The following is a 10158-nucleotide window of genomic DNA, read 5'->3' on the forward strand; positions in this document are numbered from 1 at the left end:
TCTCGGCCTCCCAAAGTGCTGGGATTACAGGCTTGAGCCACCGCGCCCGGCCGTTGACAGAGGCCATTTAAAAAAAATGAATAAATAAGGGTTTATTCAGGCACGAAGCCAAAGACAGCCATCCAGGAAATACAGACTCCAAAGGAATGTGGTCAGTACACCCAAGCTGAAAAGTTAATGTCTTACTTTTCTTTTGAGACGGAGTCTCTCCCTCTGTCACCCAGTGTCACCCAGGCTGGAGTACAGTGGTGCGATCTCAGCTCACTGCAACCTCTACCTCCCAGGTTCAAGCGATTCTCCTGCCTCAGCCTCCCGAGTAGCTGGGATTACAGGCATGCACCACCACACCCAGCTAATTTTTGTATTTTTAGCAGAAATGGGGTTTTACCATATTGGCCAGGCTGGTCTTGAACTCCTGACCTCAAGTGATGAGCCCCCCTGGGCCTCCCAAAGTGTTGGGATTACAGGTGTGGCCGCTTGTAATAAAAATTTAATTTCTTGGAATATGACTCTTGGAGTTTTTGTTTTTCTTCTTTTACTTTTTATTTATTTATTTATTTGAGCCAGAGTCTTGCTCTGTCGCCCAGGCTGGAGTACAGTGGCGCAATCTCGGCTCACTGCAACCTCCGCCTCCTGGGTTCACACCATTCTCCTGCCTCAGCCTCCTGAGTAGCTGGGACTGTAGGCGCTCGCCACTACGCCTGGCTAATTTTTTATATTCTTTAGTAGAGACGGGGTTTCACTGTGTTAACCAGGATGGTCTCGATCTCCTGACCTCGTAATTCGCCCGCCTCAGCCTCCTAAAGTGCTGGGATTACAGGTGTGAGCCACCGCACCTTCTTTTACTTTTAAGCTGTTGGACTTGAGGTGTTTTTCTTTAATGGCTTTATCAAGGTATACTTTATGTACCAAAAAATGCACCTGTTTTAAGTGTACAGTTTGATAAATTCTAGTAAAGATATACAGGTGCACAACCATTCCCATTATCCAGTTTCAGACAAGTCAATCACTCCAGAACATTCCCTAGAGACAATGTGCTGACAACTATTATTTTATAGCCTTTTCTTTTTTGTTTTTTGTTTGGTTTTGTTTTGTTTTTGAGACAGAGTCTTGCTCTGTCGCCCAGGCTGGAGTGCAGTGGCATGATCTCAGCTCACTGCAAACTCTGCCTCCTGGGTTCAAGCAGTTCTCTTGTCTCAGCCTCCCAAGTAGCTGAGACTACAGGTGCATGCCACAACACCCAGGTGCATACCACAACACCCAGCTAATTTTTCTGTATTTTTAGTAGAGACAGGGTTTTACCATATTGGTCAGGCTGGTCTCCAACTCCTGACCTCAGGTGATCCACCCACTTCTGCCTCCCAAAGTTCTGGGATTACAAGCATGAGCCACCGCGCCTGGCCTATTGTCATTTGTATTTTTGAGAGTCTCTCTCTGTCACCCAGGCTTGAGTACAGTGGTGCGATCTCAGCCCTCTGCAACCTCTACCTCCTAGGTTCAAGGGATTCTCCTTCCTCAGCCTCCCAAGTAGCTGGGATTACAGGCGCCTGCCACCATGCCCAGCTAAATTTTTTTTTTTTTTTTGAGACGGAGTTTCGCTCTTGTTGCCTAGGCTGGAGTACAATGGCGCGATCTTGGCTCACCGCAACCTCCGCCTCCGCCTCAGCCTTCCCGAGTAGCTGGAATTACAGGCATGCACCACCATGCTGGGCTAATTTTGTATTTTTAGTAGAGACGGGGTTTCTCCATGTTGGTCAGCCTGGTCTCGAACTCCTGACCTCAGGTGATCCGCCCACCTTGGCCTCCCAAAATGCTGGGCTTACAGGCATAAGCCACCGGGCCCGGCCATGCCCAGCTAATTTTTGCATTTTTAGTAGAGACAGGGTTTTGCCACGTTGGCCAGGCTGGTCTCAAATTCCTGACCTCAGGTGATCCACCCGCCTCGACCTCCCAAAGTGCTGGGATTACAGGCATGAGCCACCCCGCCCAGAAAGGTCTTACTTATACAGATAGAAAACAAATAAATTTCGCAGGATTACATTTTCTATACAAAGCTGTTTTATGAGTTACAGGAATTTGATTAGTTACCACTCAGTTTTTTCCTTTTCTTTCCAGTTTAAAGAATATATTTATTTTATTTTCTTCCCCTCATCTTGCTGTCATCTTAAGAGTATATTTAACNCTTGGCCTCCCAAAATGCTGGGCTTACAGGCATAAGCCACCGGGCCCGGCCATGCCCAGCTAATTTTTGCATTTTTAGTAGAGACAGGGTTTTGCCACGTTGGCCAGGCTGGTCTCAAATTCCTGACCTCAGGTGATCCACCCGCCTCGACCTCCCAAAGTGCTGGGATTACAGGCATGAGCCACCCCGCCCAGAAAGGTCTTACTTATACAGATAGAAAACAAATAAATTTCGCAGGATTACATTTTCTATACAAAGCTGTTTTATGAGTTACAGGAATTTGATTAGTTACCACTCAGTTTTTTCCTTTTTCTTTCCAGTTTAAAGAATATATTTATTTTATTTTTCTTCCCCCTCATTCTTGCTGTCATCTTAAGAGTATATTTAACATTCCATCTTAGACAGTGTGATAGTCACAGGTGTTTGTATAAGAGAAGGAAAAAGGGCCGGGTGCGGTGGCTCAAGCCTGTAATCCCAGCACTTTGGGAGGCCGAGACGGGCGGATCACGAGGTCAGGAGATCGAGACCATCCTGGCTAACACGGTGAAACCCCGTCTCTACTAAAAAAAAAAAAAAAAAAAAAAAGTAGAAAAAAAAAACAAGAGAAGGAAAAAGTTCACCTGCTTTGGGAAATAAAAGATAAAAGAGAGAAGAAACAGGGAAGTGAGTCTATAATTAAGACCAACAGTAGAGGGAAGTCTTCTCTGGTGCCGTTTAGTCTTTTACAAAACAGTGTAGGTAAAGAAAAAGGCTAATCTATAACCAGAGAAGTTAAGGTTATAGCTGTCTAGGTTACAGCTGCCTTTAACATGACTCAGGTCCTGGCCGGGCGCGGTGGCTCACGCCTTTAATCCCAGCACTTTGGGAGGCCGAGGCGGGAAGATCACGAGGTCAGGCGATCGAGACCATGGTGAAACCCCGTCTCTACTAAAATTACAAAAAATTAGCCAGGCGCAATGGCAGGCGCCTGTAGTCCCAGCTACTCGAGAGGCTGAGGCAGGAGAATGGCGTAAACCCGGGAGGCGGAGCTTGCGGTGAGCCGAGATTGCGCCACTGCACTCCAGCCTGGGCGACAGAGTGAGACTCGGTCTCAAAACAAACAAACAAACAAAAAACGTGACTCAGGTCCCGTAATCACATTCCTTTAAGACTCAAAATAATTTAAAGTTTCATCAGCTTTGATTGTGAATTACGTGTTTTCACACTGTAGAGTGAAGATTCAAATACAGGTGGGAGAAGAATGTGTGCTCTCAGCTCTGTCACTGTGTGTGTGAAATCTAGGTGAGACCCTTGAAAACAAAATTAGAGCAGTTTCCTTAAAGTTGGATCTGGGTAGTCTTTGATTACAAAGGCCCTGAAGATATTTTGATTCTAGATGGACAAATCTCACAGTCTTCTGACAATAAAAAAGCACTTTGGGAGGCTGAGGCGGGCGGATCACCTAAGGTCAGGAGTTCGAGACCAGCCTGGCCAACGTGATGAAACCCCGTCTCTACTAAAAATACAAAAATTAGCCAGGCAGTGGCAGGCGCCTATAATCCCAGCTACTCAGGAGGCTGAGGCATGAGAATCGCTTGAACCCAGGAGGCAGAGGTTGCAGTGAGCCAAGATCATGCCACTGCACTCCAACCTGGGGCATAGAGCAAGACTCTGTCTCCAAAAAAAAAAAAAAAAAAAAAAAAAAGAAAAAAACTTGTCTTCACAAATATGTAATATGGAATTTCAAAGAAAATACACATACGTTTGAGGATTTAGATTAGTTGGTTGTAAGAGGTGGTGTTCAAGTTATGCACAACAGCTGGGTGTGGTGGCACTTGCCTGTAGTCCCAGTTACTGGATAGGCCGAGGCAGGAAGATTGCTTGAGCCCAGGAGTTTGAGTAAAGGCTGGGGAACATAGGAAGAGCCTGTCTCTAAAAAAAAAAGAAAAAAGAAAAGAAAAGGAAGGCTGGGCACCATGGCTCACACTTGTAATCCCAGCACTTTGGGAGGTCGAGGCAGATGGATCACCTGAGGTCAGGAGTTCGAGACCAGCCTGGCCAGCATGGCGAAACCCTGTCGCTACTAAAAATACAAAAATTAGCCTAGTGTGGTGGCAGGCACTTGTAATCACAGCTACTTGGGAGGCTGAGGCAGGAGAATCACTTGAACCTGGGAGGAGGAGGTTGCAGTGAGCTGAGATTATGCCACTGCACTCCAGCCTGGGTGACAAGAGTGAAACTGTCTCAAAAAAAAAAAAAAAAAAAAAAAAAAAAAAAAGACAGATAGCAAATCATTCTTCTCTAGCATATCCAGGAAATCTGCCCAAGCAGGGCACAGAAGTACTTTGGTCTAAGGATACTCATGGAATGATTCTTACTTACCATATGTTTTGGTTTTTTTTTTTGAGACAGAGTCTTACTCTGTCACCCAGGCTGGAGTGCAATAGCTTGATCTCGGCCGGGCGCGGTGGCTCAAGCCTGTAATCCCAGCACTTTGGGAGGCTGAGACAGGCGGATCACGAGGTCAGGAGATCGAGACCGTCCTGGCGAACACGGTGAAACCCTGTCTCTACTAAAAAATACAAAAAACTAGCCGGGCGAGGTGGTGGGCGCCTGTAGTCCCAGCTACTCAGGAGGCTGAGGCAGGAGAATGGCGTGAACCCCGGAGGTGGAGCTTGCAGTGAGCTGAGAGATCCAGCCACTGCACTCCAGCATGGGTGACAGAGCGAGACTCCGTCTCAAAAAAAAAAAAAAAAATAGCTTGATCTCAGCTCAATGCAACCTCCACCTCCTGGGTTCAAGTGATTCTCCTGCCTCAGCTACCTGAGTAGCTGGGATTACAGCAGCCCAAAACCACACCCAGCTAATTTTGTATTTTAGTAGAGACGGGGTTTTCCATGTTGGTCAGGTTGGTCTCAAATTGCTGACCTCAGGTGATCCACCCCCCTCAGCCTCCCAAAGTGCTGGGATTACAGGCATGAGCCACCGTGCCCAGCCACAATATATTAAAAATTATTTAGTTTCTGGGTTTGGTGGTTCACTCCCGTAATCCCAGCACTTTGCGAGGACACAGCAAGAGGATCACTGGAGTCCAGGAGTTTAACACCAGCCTGGGCAACATAGTGTGACTCTGTCTACAAAAAATTGGCTGGGGGCAGTGGCTCATACCTGTAATCCCAGAACTTTGGGAGGTCAGGGCAGGTGGATCATCTGAGGTCAGGAGTTGGAAACTAGCCTGGCTAACATGGTGAAACTCTGTCTCTACTAAAAAATACAAAAATTAGCTGGGTGTGGTGGTGGGCATCTGTAGTCTGCGCTACTCAGGAGGCTGAGGCAGGAGAATCGCTTGAATCCAGGAGGTGGAGGTTGCAGTGAGCCGAGATCCACTGTTGCACTCCAGCCTAGGCGACAAGAGCAAGACTCCATCACAAAAAATAAAAATAAATATTAGCAGGGCGTGGTGACAGGTGCCCATAATCCCAGCTACTTGGGTGGCTGAGGTGGGAAGATTACTTAAGCCCAGGAAGTTGAGGCTAAGGTTAGCCATGACTGCACCACTGCATTCCAGCCTGGGTGAAGGAGTAAGACCCTGTCTCAAAGTTAAAAAAAAAGGTCTTTTGTGTGCTAATGACATGACTGGCTACTGAGGGTCCTTAGATAGTTTCAGGATGGGGTTGGTCACCAAAAAATCTAAGGCATGATTAGAGGGTTGGAACTTTCAACCTCATCCCTGAGGGAAGAGGGGCTGGAGATTGAACTAATCACCAATAGCCAATGGCTGAATCAATCATGGCTACGTGCTGAAACATCCACTAAAAACTAAACCACAGGGTTTGGAGGGCTTCCACATTGAATGGTGAACATTCATGTGTGTGGTGAATACACTGAGGTGCTGGAGGGTTGCATGCTTCCCCTTCCTACTTTGCCCTATGCGTCTCCTCCATCAGGCTCTTTCTTTTTTCTTTTTTTTTTGAGATGGAATCTTGCTCTGCTGCCCAGGCTGGAATGCAGTGGCGTGATCCTGGCTTACTGCAACCTCTGCCTCCTGGGTTCAAGTGATTCTCCTGCCTAAAGTCTCCTGAGTGGCTGGGATTACAGCCATGCACCACCTCACCCAGCTAATTTTTGTATTTTTAGTAGAGACAGGGTTTCGCCATGTTGGCCAGGCTGCTCTTGAACTCCTGACCTCAGGCGATTCACCCGCCTCGGCCTCTCAAAATGCTGGGATTACAGGCGTGTGCGCCCAGCCCCATCAGGCTGTTGCTGAGTTGTTTATTTTATAATAACCTGGTAATAGTAAGTGAAGGGACTTTCTAAGTTTTGTGAGCCCTTCTAGCGAATGATCAAGCCCAAGGAGGGGTTGGTTGTGGGAAAACCTGATTTGTAGCTGGTCAGTCAGACATATGGGAGGTCCGAAAATGTGATGGGTATCTGAAGTTGGAGGCACTCTTGGGAGACTGCATCCTTAACCTATGTGGTCTGTGCTAACTCTGGGTTGTTAGTGCCCGAATTAAGTTGGTTTACTGGACACTCAGTTGGTGTCAGAGAGTTGGAGAAGTGGGACTAGAAAAGACACCACACAACTGGTGTCAGGAGTTTAAAAACTCACACATTTGGTGTCAGAAGTATTGAGAGTAGGCCAGGTGTGGTGGCTTATAACTGTAATCCTAGCACTTTGGGAGGCTAGGAGTTCAAGACCAGCCTAGGGGCCAGGCACGGTGGCTCATGCCTGTAATCCCAGCACTTTGGGAGGCCGAGGTGGGCAGATCACGAGGTCAGGAGTTCAAGAACAGCCTGGCCAACATGGTGAAACCCCGTCTCTACTAAAAATACAAAAATTAGCAGAGCATGGTGGTACATGCCTGTAATCCTAGCTACTCGGAAGGCCGAGGCAGAAGAATTGCTCGAACCGGGACCCAGGAGGCGGAGGTTGCAGTGAGCTGAGACTGTGTCACTGCACTCCAGCCTGGGCTACAGAGTGAGACTCCATCTCAAAAAAAAAAAAAAAAAAAAAAAAAAAGACCAGCCTAGGCAGTGGCGAAACCCTGTCTTTACAAAAAACACAAAAATTAGCCGGGCATGGTGGCACATGCCTGTAGTGTCCCAGCTACTTGGGGCACTGAGGTGGGAGGACAGCTTGAGCCTGGGAGGCAGAGTTACAGTAAGCCGAGATCTCACCACTGTACTTAGCCACGACGACAGAGTAAGACCCCATCTCAAAAAAGAAAAAAAGTGTTCCAAAAAGGGTTAAAATAAAATAAAAAATAAGTGTTGAGAGTAAAAACAGACCACATGCAACCTCATCTTTCTTTTTCCCTTCCTCCTTACGCCCTAGGAAATGTTCTGTGAAGGTCAAGTGTGCAAACAGACATTCCAGAGAGCCTGATCCATATCCAGCAGCAGAGCCCACTTGTGGCTGCAGCTTTATGCCAAATTATATTGCAGACTGAACAGATGTTTATCCATCCCATTCGGTGATGAGGACTCATGGCTGGAGAGAGCCACACAGCCTGTAACCTGAAGTCATCTAGATTATGGGGAAACTGCTCAGCTTCAATAAACCTGTCCAAATGACTCTGAAGTTTTTCCTTGTCAATTTAGGAAATCCCAGCATTTTAAAAAACATTTGAAAGCCTAGGTGCACAAGAGACACACCAATGAATAAGCTATCATTCCTGCCTTCAAGGCTAGTGAGGAAGCTGGCCAAAACAAGCAACCTGAGCAGCTACCAGGGCTCTAGGGGTGGGAGGCAGATGACTCTGAGGGATGGGCAGGTGGTGACATTGACAGGGGTCTGGGATGGTGATTTTTGTTTCTTTCTTTTTCTTTTTTTTTTTTTGAGACAGAGTCCTGCTCTGTCACCCAGGCTAGAGTGCAGTGGCTCCATCTTGGCTCACTGAAACCTCTGGCTCCCGGCTTCAAGCAATTCTCCTGCCTCATCCTCCCAAGTAGCTGGGATTATAGGCATGTGCCACCACACTTGGCTAATTTTTGTATTTTTAGTAGAGACAGGGGTTTCACCATGTTGGCCAGACTGGTCTTGAACTCCTGACCTCAGGTGATCCACCCACCTCGGCCTCCAAAGTGTTAGGATTACAGGCGTGAGTCACTGCGCCTGGCCAGCAGTTCCTCTTTTTTTTTCAAACAAGATTTAGAATCTCCCCAAGGGTAGTTTAGAGAAAGGAAAATCCAAGACAGGAAATCAGAAGCTATTCATGAGGAGGAAAATAACCTTAATAATGGCAAAGTTACACAAATAACAAACCAGAAAGGAATCATTTCAGAAGCCAGGAATTCAACCCGAATCACCCTTGTCAAAAGACAAAGCCTTAGCTACTGAGCTACACAGCATTGGGCAGTTTCTTTCTTTCTTTCTTTCTTTTTTTTTGACGGAGTCTCACTTTGTTGCCAGGCTGGAATACAGTGGCACAAACTCGAATCACTGCAACCTCTGCCTCCCGGGTTCAAGCGATTCTCCTGCCTCAGCCTCCCGAGTAGCTGGGACTACAGGTGCGTGACACCACGCCCGGCTAATTTTTGTATTTTTAGTAGAGGTGAGTTTCACCAGGTTGGCCAGGATGGTCTTGATCTCTTGACCTTGTGATCCGCCCGCCTCAGCCTCCCAAAGTGCTGGGATTACAGGAGTGAGCCACTGCGCCCGGCCCTGGGCAGTTTCTATTGCTATTCCCAGAAGTCTAGGGTAGCCAAATTCAAGCTTTCAAAGGCTCTCAACTGCTCAAGATAATTTTTTTTTTTTTTTTTTTTTTTGAGATGGAGTCTTAGTGCAGTGGCACATCTCGGCTCACTGCAAGCTCTGCCGCCTGGGTTCACACCATTCTCCTTGCCTCAGGTCCTCCCAAGTAGCTGGGACTGCAGGGCCGCCACCATGCCCAGCTAATATTTTTGTATTTTTAGTAGAGATGGGGTTTCTTTTTTTTTTTTTTGAGACGGAGTCTTGCTCTGCCCCAGGCTGGAGTTGCAGTGGCTGGCTCTCCACTCACTGCCAAGTCCGCCTCCCGGGTTCACGCCATCCTCCTGTCTTCGATGGTGGGGCCTCTTCCCGTTTTTTTAGTAGTCTGTGTGTTGATCTGGTCGATATGTTGTCTGTCTTTTTCGTCGCCTTATGCTTTATGGTATGTTCCTGTATTTTTGGTAGAGTATCGGTGTGTTTCATCCGATAGTGTGGTCCGATTCCCTTGTATCTCTTATGAGTGCCGCCTTTGTTCTCTCGGGCTCTCTTCGCCGCTGGGATTACAGGCTTGAGCCACCGCGCCCAGCCAAGATGGGGTTTCACCATATTAGCCAGGATGGTCTCAATCTCCTGACCTCGTGATCCGCCCGCCTCAGCCTCCCGAAGTGCTGGGATTACAGGTGTGAGCCACCACACCTGGCCTGCTCAAGATAATTTTTAGGGCTATGACATGTACCCCCAAATTCCTGTCCTCTGTATGGCAGAAACCAAGAGAAAGTATCCCCACATGGCCATAAGGTTAAGCTCTTAAGGACATAAAACAAGGCAGAGAAATTTCATTTGGCATTGGTTTCAGAGACCCATAGCAACATTTGTAACTGACCAACCTGATGGGCTAGCTTGAAAACTTGGCTTATAGGCATCCTAAACCCATGTTCTATCCTGTGATACTCCCCTCTTCATTACAGAACAACACAGAAAGACAAATTCTTAGCACAAAATACATCAGATTTGCTACAGCCTAAGACTTGTCTGACAAATCCTTTTTTTCTACTACTCAAACCCTTGCAGAGAAAACAAATAGTGGCATTTACCGTTTACACACACATACAGAGAGACAGAGAGAGACCAGAAACTTGGCTGGTAAGAATTTCTTACTCTGGCTGGGCGTGGTGGCTCACACCTATAATCTTAGCCCTTTGGGAGGCTGAGGCGGGTGGATCACGAGGTCAAGAGATCCAGACCATCCTGGCCAACATGGTGAAACCCTGTCTCTACTAAAATACAAAATTAGCTGGGCATGGTG

The 10158-nt window shown here is 47.2% G+C and overlaps 1 protein-coding gene across 1 annotated transcript in view; it reads left to right on the forward strand.

Annotated features, from left to right (window-relative positions):
• Positions 1-7736, forward strand: part of RBP7 (retinol binding protein 7) — a 22871-nt gene extending 15135 nt beyond the window's left edge. The window contains exon 3 of the mRNA XM_017888038.1: positions 7497-7736. Coding sequence (XP_017743527.1) covers positions 7497-7547 — 51 coding nt within the window. The 3' untranslated portion in view covers positions 7548-7736. The remainder of the gene's footprint in view (positions 1-7496) is intronic.
• Positions 7737-10158: the final 2422 nt, after the last annotated feature.

This window comes from Rhinopithecus bieti, unplaced genomic scaffold (genome assembly GCF_001698545.2).
Source record: "Rhinopithecus bieti isolate Rb0 unplaced genomic scaffold, ASM169854v2 scaffold_16234, whole genome shotgun sequence".
Taxonomy (NCBI): domain Eukaryota; kingdom Metazoa; phylum Chordata; class Mammalia; order Primates; family Cercopithecidae; genus Rhinopithecus; species Rhinopithecus bieti.